The sequence below is a fragment of the Sciurus vulgaris genome, assembly GCF_902686455.1.
Source record: "Sciurus vulgaris genome assembly, chromosome: 17".
In the NCBI taxonomy this organism is placed as follows: Eukaryota; Metazoa; Chordata; class Mammalia; order Rodentia; family Sciuridae; genus Sciurus; species Sciurus vulgaris.
In genome coordinates this window covers 18,506,123-18,523,933 of record NC_136478.1, presented here as the reverse complement: position 1 = coordinate 18,523,933, position 17,811 = coordinate 18,506,123, and the positions used below count along the sequence as shown (strand labels likewise).

At 36.8% G+C, this 17,811-nt stretch overlaps 2 protein-coding genes across 11 annotated transcripts in view; one reads left to right on the top strand and one right to left on the bottom strand.

The window, feature by feature from the left end:
• KCTD19 (potassium channel tetramerization domain containing 19) overlaps positions 1-1,417 on the bottom strand; it is a gene marked incomplete at its 3' end in the record, with an annotated part of 42,294 nt that extends 40,877 nt beyond the window's left edge. For all 3 annotated transcript variants that reach the window (XM_079119754.1, XM_079119755.1, XM_079119756.1), the window contains exon 1: positions 1,356-1,417. In XM_079119754.1, coding sequence (XP_078975880.1) covers positions 1,356-1,358 — 3 coding nt within the window. In that variant the 5' untranslated portion in view covers positions 1,359-1,417. The remainder of the gene's footprint in view (positions 1-1,355) is intronic.
• Positions 1,418-1,526: 109 nt separating this feature from the next.
• LRRC36 (leucine rich repeat containing 36) overlaps positions 1,527-17,811 on the top strand; it is a 59,584-nt gene continuing 43,299 nt past the window's right edge. For 4 of the 8 annotated variants that reach the window (XM_079118493.1, XM_079118491.1, XM_079118494.1 and 1 more), the window contains exons 1-3: positions 1,610-1,977; positions 8,350-8,532; positions 17,558-17,659. In XM_079118493.1, the coding sequence (XP_078974619.1) occupies positions 8,419-8,532; positions 17,558-17,659 (216 nt within the window). In that variant the 5' untranslated portion in view covers positions 1,610-1,977; positions 8,350-8,418. The other 4 variants (XM_079118492.1, XM_079118497.1, XM_079118495.1 and 1 more) reach the window with 4 other exon arrangements.

The window sequence follows — 17,811 nt, the reverse complement described above, 5'->3', positions numbered from 1 at the left end:
TGCAGAGATGGTAGATGTACAATTCTTTAACACTTTCAGGGTGATTAAAAATTTGCCTAAGAACGTTGGTGGTGGGGGGGGGGGAGATTATTAAATAAGAGGTGCCTTCTCAAGAAAGGAAAAGCATCCTTCTCTAAAAAAACCTGTATCTCCTATTTTGACAATTAAGGAGAATAAATGTGTGCAAAAAGAAAAGTGGGGTCCATTGCTTCCACAGTAAGCCTTGTCTAACCAGATATAAAAAAACAATTATACATGCTATCTTTGAGACTAGAAGATCTCTAAGAGTCATAAAGAGGAAGATTACAAATGATAAAATGATGTCTTGACTCAGAAGCACAGCTGGAAAAGCCAATCCAATTGATCTAATGTAGATTCTAGAGTCCTGAACCTTCCTAAGACTGGACAGAGCAAATAGAGTAACTAAGGACCCCAACTATACCAAGGAGCATAGGACTCCAGATTTTGCATTCTGTTCTTAAAGGTGTCTATCTGGTTGAGAGCTCAGTGAAGGTGCTTAAGAGTGTGAAGAATTTGGATGCTAAAGAAAACCTGCTCCTTGAGGGTGAGCTCCAGTTCTGGACGCAGTTCCTCTTTCCTTATTAAGGATAGGGTATGACAAGAGGGTCTTTGCTCAAGAGTTTATCTCTTTAAACACATCCCATTCACAGTAGGGCTCTCAAGAAGTGCCTGCTAGTGTGAGGGTAGAGGCTACAGATGTGGCTGTTCTTTCCAAAGCTTTCTTCCCCTAACGTCTGCTCAGGGGTTGATTAGCTAGCCCTCAGTAACAGGTAAGCTTGAGAAGCCTGTGGTACTTGAAGGACAAATGAATTCTTCCAATACAGTTTGCAGGAAACGGGGTAGCCTTAAAATAGTAATTCCCATCTCACCCGCAAGAGCATATGGGTCCCTCTTCCACAAAGGAGCTCTTTTCAAACCAAGTTTTAGAGCCAGAACCACCTCATTTTTTAAAGACAGGACCTCAACTCTCTCAGAGCCAAGTTTCCCAACCTTTCAAATTGGGATCTCTCCATCACGCCTCAGAAATCTGTCCCCTCTCCCCCATTCACACACACAGCGCCTTGCTCCAGAGTCAGCACTCCCGGGGCTGAGATATTAAGACCTACGAAAGGCCCGACGAAAAGGCCCGTTTCCACGCCTTCAGAACTGAAGTGCCCCACATCCTGAGTGCTAGAACACTTCATTCCTCAAGGCACACCATCCTTCCAACTCCTCGGAGCTAGTTCCCCCAAATCTTTCGAAGTCTGGGATCCCAGCGCCCCAAGATCTAATTTTGGCTTCTCCCATTCGCCGTTTTAGTGGTTTTGGCGCCACCGCCAGAGTGGGCTCCATACCATGGCAGCGACTCCTCAGGCGGGCGGACAGGCGCGTGACCCAGGCACTAACGGCCCCCAGGAGAGCCGCAGCGCGCGCGCGGGGGCGGGCCGCGAGGTGGGTGGGGCAACTCGAGGGGCGGGGTCCGGCCCGTGCCGGGAGGTCTCGCGGGCTGCGGCAGGTGAGCGGTGGGCGGGGATGGCGGAGCAGTGGGATCTGGATGAGGAGAGCATCCGCCGCCTGGGGGCGTTGACCCTGGATCAGCCGGGTAGGGTTAGGCTGGAAGGGCGTGGGCCGGGAGCGTGTGGTCTGAGGTTGGGAGGAAAAACCTGAGGCGGGGCCCTAGAGCCTGAGGTGGAGACGCGGGAACAGTCGCTGAGGCGCAGGAAAGCAAATTGAGGCAGAGAGGGGTTTCGCCGAGGTGGAAATGGAGGAACTGCAGTAGCAGGGCAATCTGAGGCAGAGGGCGAGGAACTGAGGGGGAGAGAGGAGGGTAGTGTGAAGTAGAGGAGAAGCGAGATTAACAGGCGGGGCCCCTGTGACACAAGTGACAGAACTGGACAGAGGAAAGCAGTCTGAACTAAGTGGAAGGAAACTGAGCCCCCAGAGGGGTATGGGTGGGAGAACGGAAGTGCCCAGACAGTTGACGCGCTCTCTCTCTTTCTCTCTCCTCCCTCCCTCTCTTCTCTCTCTTCCCTCCCTCTCTTCTCTCTCTCTCTCTCTCTCTCTCTCTCTCTCTCTCTCTCTCTCTCTCTCTCTCTCTCTCTCTCTCTCTCTCTCTCTCTCTCTCTCTCTTTTTTTTGTTTTGTTTTGTTGTACTGGAGACTGAACCCAGGGTGCTTCACCCCTGAGCTGCATCCCCAGCCCTTTTTATTTTTTATTTTGAGATAGGAGCTCGCTAAGTTGCTGAAACTGCTCTCGATTTTGCGACCCTCCTGCCTCAAACTTCGGACTCGCCGGGGTTACAGGTGTGGGCCACTGCGCCGGGCAAGGGGCGTTCATTTTTGGCAGTTTGGAAAGCTGCCTACGTAGGTTTTTCCCTGGTTGGGGTGAAAAGGAAAATGATGCCCCTCCCGTTGTCCATCCTCTAGAACGTCAAGAGATACTTTTCAGATACTCAGACCCCAGCCCGGTGTGAAAGGAATAGCAACTGATCTCTCTGATGTTTGAGATAATACTGGCTGAGTGTCTGCAGACCCCACTTTTTTTTTTTTTTTTTTTTTCCCCTGGCTGTAGGTGGACACAATACCTTTATTTTATTTTTAGGTGGTGCTGAGGATCGAACCCAGGGCCTTACGCATGCTAGGAGAGCGTTCCACCACGGAGCCACAACCCCAGCACCCAGCCCCCACTTTTGACCCGGGGTCTCACATAACTTCCTTCCTGAGTGTTTAAGAAAGTTGGAAAAGTTAGCAGCATTCCCAATTCAACTATTGCCCGCCCTAAACTCACCCCAACATTTTCTTGGTCCTGTGTTCAGTGTTTTACCTGCACAAGTCTATCGGACAGATAGATATTGTTATGATTCCCATTTTACAAATCAGTAAAATTAGATTTAGACTTATGCAAAGCCACACAGCAGGTAGAGTGGTGCAGCAGGCTTTTTATTTTTTTAACCCAGAGCTCTGACTCTAGAACCTGTGCTGTTGCTGTAACAAAAAGCTGCCTTGCTTCCTTCCTCTACTTTTCATTTGTGAAATATGAAATAACTTGGTTTTATTTTATTTATAATTTTATTTAAATATTAGTCATTACTTTAAAATTATAAATATTAATGCATACTAATAACAGTCAAACATTACATGGATGAATAGAGTACTAATCTTTTCCTTCTTTTGTAACCTTCCCCAGAGCAGATAACCAAAGGTAATAGCTTGATGTATGTTTAGATTAATATTTGTAGATATTTCTGTTATATATTATTTTCCAAACTGCTTTGAACTCCCCTATTTTACAAGTCAGCTAAGAAAAAGCTTTATTTAAAATATTTTTTTAGTTGTTGATGGACACAATACCTTTATTTTATTTTATTTATTTTTATGTGGTGGTGAGGATTGAATCCAGTGCTAGGCAACCACTCTATCACTGAGTCAACAACCCCAACCCCTAAGAAAAGATTTATTGCTTTGAAACACTTCTGTGCCTTTCCCACCTTTTTTTTTTTTTTTTTCAAATATTGATTCATTTTGATATTTGGGCACGGGCAAAACCAGGCATGGTGACATATATTTATTCACCCAGTTATCAGAGAGGCTGAGGTGGAAGAATCTCTTCAGCCCAAGAGTTTGAGACCACCTTGGGCAACATAGTGAGAGGGAAAGGGGGTATATAAAGTAATGATATTTGGGAGTGGCTCATACACCTTCCTCTCTCCATTTAAAACAGTATATGGCAGAAATTTTTTGCTTGACTTTGTATTTATTTGTTTTTATTTCAAGCATTTAAATAACAAAATTATTTGTTTTCATTTTGACAATTCACACAATACCAAAGTGTCTAAAGTAAAAAAATATTCTTCTCTCTCCCTCTTTCCATACCTTTTCCATTGTTTGTACAAACAGTTTTTAAAAAGGAATAATGGCATATATATAAAAGGAATAATGGCATATATCTCATTTCTCAATCTGCTTTTTAAACTTTTCAGTAAGACACAGGTATTTATTCAATTAAATGATTGTAGTAGTGTTTGCATTATAAAATCATTTTGTGAGAAATCTCAGTGCTCACTTTTGGGGAGAAAGACTTATTCTGTACTCTTCTGTAGAGTTGGAAATTTCTGACCATGTAATAAATATTACTTTTTTATATACATATACAAAAGCATAGTGTAATTATGGGACTTCTTGTGTTTTATATCTCAGTTTTAAAAATTTCAATACACATTTGCATTGTCCTTTGTCATACAGAAAAATTTTAAAGTATCGAAGACCTTTTAAAATAAATTGTACTTTTTGTGTCTTACTGATGAAATCTTACCCTGTGCTGATAAAATAGACTCCTTTTTTTCAGTACTGAGATTAAATCCAGGGGTACTCTACTGCTGAGATACAGCCCCAACCCTTTTTATTTTTTTATTTTGAAATAGGGTCTCACTAAGTTGCCAAGACTAGCCTTGAATTTGCGATCCTCCTGTCTCAGCATCCCAAGTTGCTGGATTTATAGGCAAGTGCCACTATGTCCAGCATAGGCTCCTTTATCTTTTCCTAAAAATTCTGCAGTTTCACTTTTCACATTAAATCTAATCTATCAAAAGTTTATTTTTATACATGATGTGTAATATGGATATAATTGTATTTTTTTCTCTTGTGTCTTTTTTTTTTTTTTTTTTCCAGTTCTGGGTGTCAAACCCAGTGCCCTCTGCATAGAAGTGCTCTACCACTGAGCTATTTCCCCAGTCCAACATAAACCTTGATAACCTGTAAAGTCAATGCTCTTTCTACTTTTCCCTAACTTTCCTTCTTTAAAATAGGGCTTATATTAGCTCTTTATTCTCTCACTAAAATTTTAGAATCAGCTTGTGACCCAATCTAATACCTCTTTTTAAAATATGATTCTTGGCTAATAGAAGCCTGGTGCATAGTCTAGGTAAGAAACAATGAATGGATGACTTGAACTTAGACAAATGATAGTAGAGATAAAAAGAAATGGATGGAGACAAAGCATATTTTGGAAGCCAAAGGAGTAATATTTATAAAATGATTGGATGTGGGGATAAGGAAAAGGTAAAACTCACAAAGTTAACACTTAGACTTGGCTTAAGATATTGCTGGATAGATGATGGTGCCATTTATTGAAAGGGAGTTTGTAGACTATGGAGGGGAAAGGATCTGTGGAAGGGGAATCAAGGGATCTGTTTTGAGCATCTTAATTTTAAAACGCCAGTACGTATCCAAATGTGAAAGACTTAGTAGGCAGTTGGATATAAAGTCTGGATCTCAGAGCAGAGGTCAGAGTTGGAGATGTCAATTTTGAAGACTTAGCAAATAGCAGGTATTTAATGCTATGAGTCTAGATGAACTCAGCTAAGGAGGGAATGTGGATGAAAAAGAGAACAAAGGTTAAGATTCCATCTTGGGGGTATTTCAATGTTAAAAGGTTAAGAGGAATGTGGTATCTTGGGATTCAAGAAAAGGTAGTATATCATGAAAATAATGGTCAGCTGTGTCAAGTGTTGTTAGACTGAGTGAGTTAATGCAGAAAAGTCTTAGATATGGCAACATGGAACTCACTTGGAACCTTGATGAGGGTAGTTTCAGAAGAATGGGAAGGAGGGAAACCAGATTGGAGTGGAGTAAGAAGGGAATTATATGTGAAAGAGTGAAGGTGGTGAAGGTGAGAACACTTCACTATAAAGGACAATACAGAAGTGGAATGGTACCCGGAGAAGGGGTGTCAAGAACAGGTTTTAATAAATATGCTAAAGAATATTTTAGGTTGATAATAATTATTTGTAGAGAGGGTAAAATATAATTATGTACTTTTTTGGCTGTTAGAATAATTCAGTTTGGGCTGGGGTTTTGGCTCAGTGGTTGAGCACTTGCCTGGCATGCAGGAGGCACTGGGTTCAATTTTTGGTACTGCATATAAATAAATAAAAAAGGCTCATCAACAACTAAAAATTTTTTTTAAATAATAATTTAATTTATTATATAACTGTACAGTGAATTCTTGATGATCCTTCCCTGTCCCATTGACCTATTTCCTATTCCTAAGCATTTACTATTACTGATATCTTGGATAGCTTTCCAGAAATATTCTCTACATATATTAGAAAATGTCATTATTTTTATATTTTTATAATGACAATTTTCAAATATATACAAGAGTAGAGATGACAGAATAACCAACTCCCATCACCCTACCTCAACGTATCATCAATTCATGGCTAATCTTCTTTCATGCATATCTCATCTATTCTCCACATACCCCCAGCCCCCTGCACTAATTATTTTGAAGCAAATACCAGGTGTATAGTTTCATCCACAGGTATTTCAATATGTATTTCAAAACGTAAGAACTCTGTAAAAATAATAGCATACAGACTAGGGTTATAGCTCAGTGGTAGAGTGCTTGCCTAGCATGTGTGAAGCACTGGGTTAGATCCTCAGCACCACATAAAAAATAAATAAAATAAAGGTATTATGTCCATCTACAACTAAAAAAAATACATATATAAAAAATAATTTCATATGCAACCTAAACATTTAACAGTAATTTTTAATAATATCAAATATCTAACCAGTGTTCTAATTTCCTTATCGGTCCCATAATATTTTTCTTTTGGGGGCTGGGGAAAGTAGCTAAGTGGCAGAGCATTTGTTTAGCATGTGCCAAGCCCTGGGTTCAGTCTCCAGTACCACCAAATAAATAAATAACCAAACAAAAATTTTCAATTTTTAAAAACTCAAGATCTATATAAGGTCCATATACAGCAATTGATTGATATATGTCTTCAGTCTTATTTGATCTATAAATTCCCACTTTTTTCCCTTACATTTTCAATTATATTTGAAGAAACTGGGTCATTTGTCATAAAGAGTTCACTATAATCTGGATTTTGCTTACTATATCCCTAAGATGTTTAATGTTTTCCTCTATTCCCTGTATTTACTATGAATTGGCAGTTAGATGAGGTTTAATCAGATTCAGGTTTGAGGGGTGTATGTATGTGTGTGTGTGTGTGTGTGTGTTTCCTTTTTGGCAAAACTACCTTATAGGTAATGTTGTATAATTCTGTTAGGCAGTATATAATGCCTGGTATTCTTTCTTTTTGTGATGCCATTAAATTTGATTTCCTAGGTCCATTAATTCATTAAGGATTACAAAATGGTAATTTTCTAATTCAGCCATTCATTCTTCTTCCTTAAGTGTAAAAATTCTATAAATGACAAATTTACCCATATCTAATTGATTATCCTGAGGTTCAATTTGTATAGAAAAGGCAGGATAAAAGTTTGCTCTTTTAAAAAAAAACTTTATTTGCCAGTTTTCAAAGTGAGATGTTTTCTTGGCATTCTTCAAAAGTGACTGAAGAGGGCTGTTTTGTTTTCTCAGTATGATTATAAGTCCATTGATTGAAATATATTTGGAGCCAGACATGGTGGCACTTGCCTGTAATCACCATGATTGGAGAGGCTGAGCAGAAGGATCGCAAGGTCAAGGCCATCAGCAGTAGCTTAACAAGGCCCTAAGCAACTTAGCAAGACCTTGTTTCAAAATGAAAAATAAATAATAATAATAATAATAATAATAATAATAATAATAATAATGGGACCTGGGTTTGTGATTCAGGATTAAGGACCCCTGGATTCAATCCCAGGTACCAAAAAAAAAAAAGGTAATTTACAATCTATTGCAGTTATAATCATAATTGTTACTCAGTTTTAAAAATATTTTTAGTTGTCAGTGAACTTTTATTTAATTAATTTATTTATATGCAGTGCTGAGAATCGAACCCAGTGTCTCTGGGCAAGTTCTAGGCAAGTTCTCTATCATTGAACTACAGCTCCAACCCAATTATTACTCAATTTATCCCAACTTTGGCTAGTGAGAAACCTTTCAAGTTGACTTCTGAGACCATTTTTAAAATTTTTATTTATTTGAAATTTTCATTGTTATTATAAACAAGTTTTATTAAAGGATATTAATTTGATGTCAAAATGACCTGTAAATGGCTTCCTATAGAGAGATTACTTGATTTGTTGTTTTCATGAGTAAAATGAAAAAAAAAAAGTTTTTGCCCATAGGTTATGTAGCCCCTATTTTCAAAGTGGGAGATTATTGTGTTTTTTGTTTGATTTGATTTGTTTTTTGTTTGTTTGTTTTACTACAGTTTTGGGGATCAAACTCAGATTTTTTCACATGCTAGGCAAGTCTCTACTATTGAACTACATAACCCCAAGCCCTAGTCTATTGTTGACATCTATGATGTACAGTGTTTTTAAAATTTTTTTAATAATGTGGATACTAGAAAAATTTTAATTATGCTTATAGCTTACATTATATTTTTATTAGATAGTGCTGGACCCATTCAGAAGGCTAGGAGATAACATTACCTCAAAAGCATTTTCTGGGGTCTGTTGCATGCTCAAGAATATGAGGAGCCAGAGCAGATGCTCAACTCTTCAGCCCAGCCCTGAGGCCACCCATCCACATTCGGGCACTGCTGTGAACATTCCTCTATTGAACTTTCTGAGGGTACGTCTGTTGCTTTTCTTCCTTTTCTTTCTTTAAACATGTCTCCTATCACAGTTCCATGGAAAACATATTAACTCTCCCAAACTGGCAAGTTCATTTACATTTCAAGGCTCTGGAAAGTTGGTCTGGGAATGGAAGAAAAAAATTATAGGACCAAGAAAGGGGCTGGCTTGGTAAAGGTTAAGGTGGGTGGAAAGGGAGTACAATGTTTGATTCGGTCTCTGGCCTGCACTTCATGTGAATCGTAAAGAAAAGTCTGTCTTTGTAGCAATTTATCATTTAAATAATTCTGGTTCCCTTTAAAAATCCTATGACTGTTCTTCGAACTAGTCTTCAGTGAAAAGCATGAGAAATGCTGTGGAAACTGATGGAAATCCTAATTGGCCTTAGCTTTTCCATAATAACAGACTCTCAGAATATTAAATCATTGTATACCACAGAACTACCAATACCTTGCCTTCAGAGTCAGGGCATCTTTTTTTATTTTTAAAAGATATAATTCATGTACTATAAAACTCATTTTAGGGCTGGGGCTGTAGCTCAGTGGCAGAGCACTTACCTAGCATGTGAGGCACTGGGTTCCATCCTCAGCACCACGTAAAAAAATAAAGGCATGCTATCTATCTACAATTACAAATTTTAAAAAACTCACCATTTTAAAGCATATATAATTCAAGGTCATTTAGTATATTCATGATATTGTACAACCATTACCACTATCTAGTTCCAGAACATTTTCATCAACCTATTAGGCAACCACTCCTCATTTCACACTTTCTTCAGCCCCTGGCAATCACTAATCTGCTTTCTGTCTCTATGAATTTGTGTCTTAATATGAGATTTCATATGAATGGAATAATACACTATTCTGGCCTTTTCTGTCTGGCCTCTTTGACTTAGCATGATATTTTGAAAGTTCATTCATATTTTAGCATGTATCAATAATTCATTCCCTTTTATTAATAGACTATTTTTTAGAGCTGTTTGAGGTTTACAGAATAATTACACATAAAATAGAGTTCCCTGTATAGCCTTTGCTTCTTTGCATCTCACCCATTCCCCACCCTTATAGTTTCCCCTATTACTAATAATTTTGCATTAGTGTGGTACATTTGTTACAATTGATGAACCAATATTGAGACATTATTATTAAAGTCTATGTTTACATTAGGGTTCACTTTGTATTTTACAGTTCTATGGGTTTTCACAATATATAATGTCATATGTTTACCATTATAGTATCAAACAGAATAATTTCACTGCCTTAAAAATTCCCTGTGCTCCATCTCCTTATCTCTCTCTCCCCTCACAGCAATTCCCTGATAATCACTGATCTTTTTATCATTGCCTTTTTCAGAATGTTGTAGAACTGTAACACAATATGTAATCTTTTCAGATTGTTTTTTTTTCCACCTAGCATTACATATTTAAGTTTCCTCAATCCTTTCCCATGATTGATAGCATATCTTCTCTTATTGTGATGTACCATAGTTTGTTTAGTCTTTTACCTACGAAGGACATCTTGGTTGCTTAAAAGATTTGGCAATTATGGACATTTGTGTATACTTATTTATTTGACACTGAGGATTGAACCCAGAGTGCTTTACCACTGAGCTACATCCCCAGTCCTTTTTATTTTTGATTTTTGATATGGTCTCAATAAGTTTCTGAGGCTGGCCTCAAACTTGTGATTCTCCTGCCTCAGTCCCCCAAGTTGCTGGAATTAGAGGCACATGCCACTATGCATGGCTTAGTGTGGGGGCTTTTGTGAGGACATAAAGTTACAACTCAAAGATGCAAAGATGCAAGTGCTGGATCATATGCTAAGATGTGTTGAGCTTTGAAAATGTGTATTTATACACAATGGAATGTTACTTGGCCATTAAATGAATGACAAGACTTTTGTTGGTAAATGGATGAATCTGGAGGCTATCATGCTAAGTGAAATAAGCCAGTCCCCCCAAACTGAAGGTTGAATGTTCACTCTGATATGTAGATGCTAACACACACCAAGGGTGGGAGGAGAGAAAAATGGAAGCTAAGTGGAATAAACAAAGGGGAATGAAGGGAAGGGAGGGGAGATGGGAATAGGAAAGACAGAATGAATTAGGCATAACTTTCCCATATTCATGTATGAATACCTCACCAGTGAAACTCCTGTCATATACAACCACAAGAATAGGATCCTAATTAGAATTCTCCATGTATGTATAATATATCAAAATATACTCTACTGTCATGTATATTTAAAAAGAACAAATTAAAAAAAGATGTGTTGAACTTTGTATGAAACTGTCCTACTATCTTCCATGATAGCTGAACCATTTTGCATTCTGTCCAGCAATAAGGACAGTTCCTGTTGCCCCACAACTCCACAAACATTCATTATTGACGTGTTTGGGTTTGGCCAGTTCTAGTAAGTGTGTAGTGATATCTTCTTGTTAATTTGATATTTCCTCACGACTTATGATGCTAAGCATTTTTGTGTTTGCTATCTGTGTTGTGTGTGCGTGTGTATGTTTGTTTATTTTCTATTTAAAAATATTTGTGGTGAAGTGTATTTTCAGGTCTTTCCCATTTTTAAATTGGATTGTTTATTCTCTTATTGTTGAGTTTTAAATTATTTGTATATTTTGAATATTAGTCCTTCTTCAGATAACATATTTTTCCAGCATTTTCTCTTGGTGTGTTAGCTTTCCATTACTGTAATAAATATCTAAAATAAATCAGCTTATAAGGAGGAAAGGTTTACTTTTAGTTCATGATTTCAGAGATTTCAGTTCATGATCACTTGACCCTTTGCTTTTGGACCCAATGCAAGGCAGTACATTATGGTGGGACACATGAGGTGGCCAAGAAACAAAAAGAAACAGGAAGGGACTAGAGTCCCAATATCCCCTTCAAAGGCACAACTTAGTGACCTAACTTCCCTCCCCTAAGATCCCCCTACAAAAGGTTCCACCATCTCCTAGTACCACTATGAACTGGAGACCAAACCTTCAACATATGGTCCTTTGGGGGACATTTAAGGTCCAAACTTTAAGACCCTAGCTATGACTTGTTTTCCATTCTCTTAATAGTATCTTTTGTGGAGCAGAAGATTTAAATTGTAATGAAGCCCCACTTCTCAAATGTTTCTTTCGTGGATCATGTTTTTGGTGTTGTATTAAAAACTCATCACCAAAGCCAATCTCAAAAATCCAAAGGACGAATGATCTCACTGATAAGCTGATAATGACACATAATGGGGGGTGGGAGGGGTGCAAGAACGGAGGAAGGAGGGACTGTATAGTGGGAAAAGAGGGGTGGGAGGGATGGGAGGGGAAGGAAAAAATAACAGAATGATTCAAACATCATTACCCTATGTAAATGTATGATTACACAAATGGTATGCTGTTACTCTATGTACAAACAGAAACAACATGTATCCCATTTGTTTACAATAAAAATAAATTTTAAAAAAGAAATGTAGCAAATAATAAATAAAAATTGCCTTCTCAAAAAACAAACAAACAAAAAAAACTCATCACCAGGCTGAAGTTATGGCTCAGTGGTACAGTGCTTGCCTGGCATGTGTGAGGCCCTGGGTTCGCTACTCAGCACCACATATAAATGAATAAAAGAAAAATCTATTGACAACTAAAATTTTTTAAAAATTTAAAAAAAAAAACTCATCATCAAACTGGATGGGGTGGTACATGCCTGTAATTTCAGCTATTAAGGAGGCTGAGAAAGGAGGATCATAAGTTCAAGCCTGAGCAACTTAGTAAGACTCTGCCTCAAAAATAAAATTATAAAGAGCCAGGATGTTACTCAGTGGTAGAACACTTGCCTAATATGGTCAAGGTCCTGGGTTCAATTCCCAGTGCTGCAAACAAACATCAACAATAAAAAATACTTCATTACCAAAACCAAGTCTACTTAGATTTTTCTGCTGTTTTCTGCTGTTTTCTAGAAATTTTAGATTTGTATTTTATGTTTAGATCTGTGATTTATTTTATATATTTTTGTGAAAATGTAAAGTCTCTGTCTATGTGTTTGAGTCCCTTTTTCGTGTGTGTATGTGTATCTAGTTGTTCAGTCATCACTTGTTAAAAGATTATCTTTTTTCCATTGAATTATCTTTGCTCACTTGTTTAAGATCAGTTGATCTTAAACTTAACCTTCCACAGGGGCTACTCTACTTTACATTGTCTCCAGCAATATAGATGATTTCAATTTCTCTATATCCTTACCAATGCAAAAATTTCTTTTTATTTATTTTATTTTTTAGTTGTCAATGGATCTTTTATTTTATTTATTTATTTATATGCAGTGCTGAAGATATTATAGTCACCCTAGTGAGTATCTTGTGGTTTTGACTCATATTTCCCTAACGATTAATGATGTTGAGCATCTTTTCCTGAGTTTCCTGAGTATTTGGATATATTATTTTTTGGAAAATGTCTATTCAAATCCTTCGTTCACTCTTTGTTGTATTATGTTGTGGTGGTATTGTTATATTGTCATTTTTATATATTTAGGTTATTAATTCCTTATTAAATATGTGATTTACATTTTGACTAATATATTTATCCATGTATCCAACATCCCAATAAAGCATAGAACATGTTCATCATCCTGGAATGTTCCATCCTGCCTTTTCTAGTCAATTCTCCACTTTTATAGTCTACTATTCTGATTTCTATCACCATAGATTTGTCTTGTCTGTTCTAAATTCCCTATAACTAGAATCATACAGACTATACCTTTTGTGTCTACCTTCTTTCTCTCAACATACTCTTATGTTGAATACATCAGTAGTTCAATCTTTTATACACATTTCATTGTATGACCATATTCTACTTAATTTCTTTTTAATATATTTTAAAAAGTCTTCCTTCCCATATATCTCTCTTAAGTTATTCTCTATTAAATTGTAGTAAAATACACATAACATAAAACTTATCATTTTAACTACTTTTAAGTGTCTAGTGTCATTCTCATAGTTGCTGGAGAGAATATAAAGTAGTGTAACCCCTATGGAAAATAGTCTGACAGTTCCTCAGTATGTTCCAGCAATTCCACTCTTAGGTATATAGTCAAAAGAATTGAAAACAAGTGTCAAACAATACCTTTTTACTTAGGTTTATAGCAGCATTATTCATGATATCCAAAGGTGGAGAAGACAATGCAAATATCCATCAACAGATGAATGCATAAATCAAATGTGGAATCTCAATGAAATATTATGGAATATGATTCATCCATAAAAAATGATGTCCCAGCCACTTATTTTTTCATAGATATCAACAAACTGATCCTTAAGCTTATATGGAAAGGCAGAAGACCTATAATAGTGGACATAACACTGAAGAAGAAAAGTTCAGAGAACTGCTACTACCTGACTTCAAAGTTTACTGTATACCTGTAGAAATCAAGACAGTGAGTTGTTGGCAAAAAATAAAAACAAAGCCCAAACAACAGCAGCAACAAAAATCCAAACAATGTACAGTTTAGTGACATTAAGTACATTCACACTGTTTTGTGGAGATTGAACCCAGAGATGCTCAACCACCTTTTTTTTTTGAGACAGTCTTGCTAAGTTTTTAAGGGCTTCACTAAGTTGCTGAAGCTGACTCTGAATTTGTAATCCTCCTGCCTCAGCCTTCCGAGCTACTGGAATTACAGGCAAGCACCACTGTGCCCAGCTTTATTTGCATTGTTTTGCAACCATTACTGCCATCTCTCTCCACGAGTCTTTCATCTTCCCAAACTGAAACTCTACCCATTAAACAACTCTTCATTCACTTTACTCACAGCCACTGGCAACCACCATTCTACTTTCTGTCTCTGTGAATTTGTTCTAGTACCTTGTATAAATGGAAGCATACAATATTTTTTCTTTTGTGTCTGGCTTATTGCACTTAGTATAAAGTCCTCCAAGTTCAACCATGTTGTAGCATATGTTTATGTTAGAATCTCCTTCTATTTTAAGGGCTGAATAAGACCTCATATCTATTCCATATTTTACTTATGTATACATTGATGAACATTTGGCTAGGTTCCACTTTTTGGTTATTGTGAATAATGCTGTTACAAACATTGGTGTTTGGTATCTATTTCAGTCCTTGCTTTCAGTTCTTTTGGATATAAAGTATGGCCAGAAGTGGAATTGTTCTATTGTTTTTATTTGCTCTTGTTTTCTTCTTTTTTTATTTTTTAATTTTTTGTATTGGGGATTGGACCCAGGGATGCTTTACCACTGAGTTCTACCCCCAGCCCCTTTTATTTTTAAATTTGAAACAGGGTCTTACTAAGTTACTTAGGGCCTCTCTAAATTTCTGAGGCTGGCTCTGAACTCGTGATCCTCCTGCCTCAGCCTCCTGAATTGCTGGGATTATACACATGTGTGATTTAGTCTTCATTTCTGAAATTATTTTAAAACTTTATTATTTCTTGAGTTCTCTCATCTCTATTTTTAAATCTTCCTTTTCTTCCCAATCATCTTTCTGAATTTTCCTAATTCTAAGTTACATTTTTTGGTAGTTTGTAAATTTTTTGGTCTCAAGTTTCATTTACACTCTTAAAATTTATTGAGGATCTCATAGAGCTTTAGTTTTTTGCTATATAGTATTTACCATATAGAAATTAAAATTGAGAGAAATTTAAAAATTATTAATTCATTAAAAGATAGCTATAACATACCCATTACATGGTTACCTAATGCATTTATGAACAATAGATATGTTTTCCAAAATAAAAAGTAGAATATCAATTTGTATTCTTACAAATCTCTTTAATGTCTGTTTCAATACAAGCAGCCAAATTTTTATATCTACTTCTGTCTTAAATCTATTGTGATATATTGTTTTGTTTTAAACATATGGGGAAAAATATGGCCTCACACAGGTATGTAGTTGGAAAAGGGGAAAATGTTTTAATAGCTTATTGTGGAAATTCTTCTTTGATAAGGCATGGAAAGTGGGCAATTGGTTGTTTCTTAAAATTTTATTGTATGTGAAATCTGAAAACATACTATTGAGCTTTTGGTATTGTGTTAACAGTAAAATCCATTGGTATGCCCTGCATTTGAATGACTCTTAACAATGCATAGTTTCATAATATTATTCATTGGTAGTTTAAAAAGTATTGGCTCAACTGAGCTATACAGATCTTCTAAATGTTGACAGGTTTCATTATGTAACTTCATATCATATCACCATTCATTTATTTTTTTGTGGTGCTGGGAATTGAATCCAGGGCCTTATGCATGCAAGGCAAGTATTCTACCAACTGAGCTATATACCCAACCCTTCACCAACAATCTTATTAGGAAAATTGTAAGCATTAGGAAGCTATCAAGTTCATGGTGGCAGATACAGGTTTTCCAAAAGAAAAAAAAATGTTAGTGGTGCTGGGGATCAAACTCATGGCCTCTTCCATGCTAAACATGTGCTCTACCACTGAACTTTATCTCTAGCTCCCCAAGTTCTATTTTTTCTTAGAAGCTAGAATGTTATAATGGATAACAATTACTATCATTTGTTTTCCTGAAGTGACAGACTAGCTTTGTTTATTTTTAAGAAAATGTCTGCTAAAAATTCAAGTCAGAAAAACCATAGTTTGTCAGGTTGCTTGTCTCTGAGTAAAAATGATGTTTCATTTAAAAAATGCCTAGTTCAACTTGCAACTCAGTCACATAAGTGTTTTCCCACAAGGTGTCCAGTCCACCATTCTTCAATATGTAATAAAAATACTTCATGAATACTTTCCATTTAGTTATGATGCAAAAGAAGACATACTCAAAGGTCAAGATTTAATACAATTAAAGCTGGGGATATAGCTCAATGGTAGAGCACTTACCTAACATTCTTAAGACCCTGGGTTCACTCCCCAGAAACACACACACACACATACACAAAAAGATTTAATAAAACTAATCATTGTTACTACTTTATTAAAAGAATTCTTTTTTTCTTTTTTTTTTTTTGGGTACCAGGGGATTGAACCCAGGAGCACTTAACCACTGAACCACATCCCCAGCCCTTTTTATATTTTATTTAGACACAGGATCTTGCTAAGTTGCTTAGGGCCTCGCTAAGTTGCTGAGGCTGGCTTTAAACTCATGATCTTCACCTCTGGAGCTGCTGAGATTACAGGCATGCACCCACACCCGGCTATTAAGGGAAGACTTAAATGAAACTTAAAGAACTACAAACATAGAATGGCAAAGAATGCATCATTAGCCACTAGTGAAGTTGGATGCCTTGATTCATCCTATAGACCCAGTGGGTTTTTCTTTTGTATCAGATGTCTGGGAACCACTTGAGAATTGCTGCATTGTTATATCTTCATTTGCTTTGTGGGCATAACCTTCAGGAATGCTTTTATTCCCTAGGAATGTTATTCTGCTCCTTTTTCTTTTTTCTTATTATAACCCTCATATATATCTTAATTGTAATTCTTTTCCATGACTGTGTGTTTAAGTGCAATAAATTCTTCTGTATTTTTAAGGTAGGAAGGGTGAGTTCCACCTTCCCCTATAGTTTTCTATTTTCAAGGATTTGGAGCGCCCTCTTCTGTTGTGTTCACAAAGTACTGAAAAACATGACCTGTTTCCTGAGATCTTCCATTTTTGCTTCCCTTCCCCACTTGCACCTGGACCTTCCGATTGTTTGTTCCTGTCATCCCTGTTCCACTTAGTGTAGATTCTGTTCCCACTAATTTCTCCCTGGTATGGGTCTTATCTTCTGACTTTGAAAAGATTGTAAGGCCTAGATTGTTCTAGCACCTCAAGATTTTATTTCAGTATAATGCTCTACTGAGTCATTAGGATTACAGGCCTGTGCCACTGGGCTCTGTCATATTGCTGCTTTGAAAAAGAAGATATGATCTTAGAATCCTTGGATATAGGGTCTTTCACAGATGGGTTAGGGGAGGAAGGAAGGCCTACTTTCACTGACTCTACTTTTAGCCAAGTAGAGATCATAATATATCTACTAATGGTCTCTTTTCAGAACTGGTGGAGTCTCTTTCATTACAGGGATCTTATGCTGGAAAAATCCATTCCATTGGTGATGCTTTCAGAAATTTTAAAAGTCTTCGATCCTTAGATTTATCAAGGAATTTGATCACTAGCCTAAAGGTAAGTTCTGTATTCCTTGATGAGCCAGATAACCCAATTTGTTTTTTTATAAGAAGAGAGAAATAATGTTAGCTTGGGGAGTATTGAGTCTTCCTTTTAAATGCTTCCCAGCTAAATTTAATTATAAAATTCTTTCAACTTTGCTCTGTTTA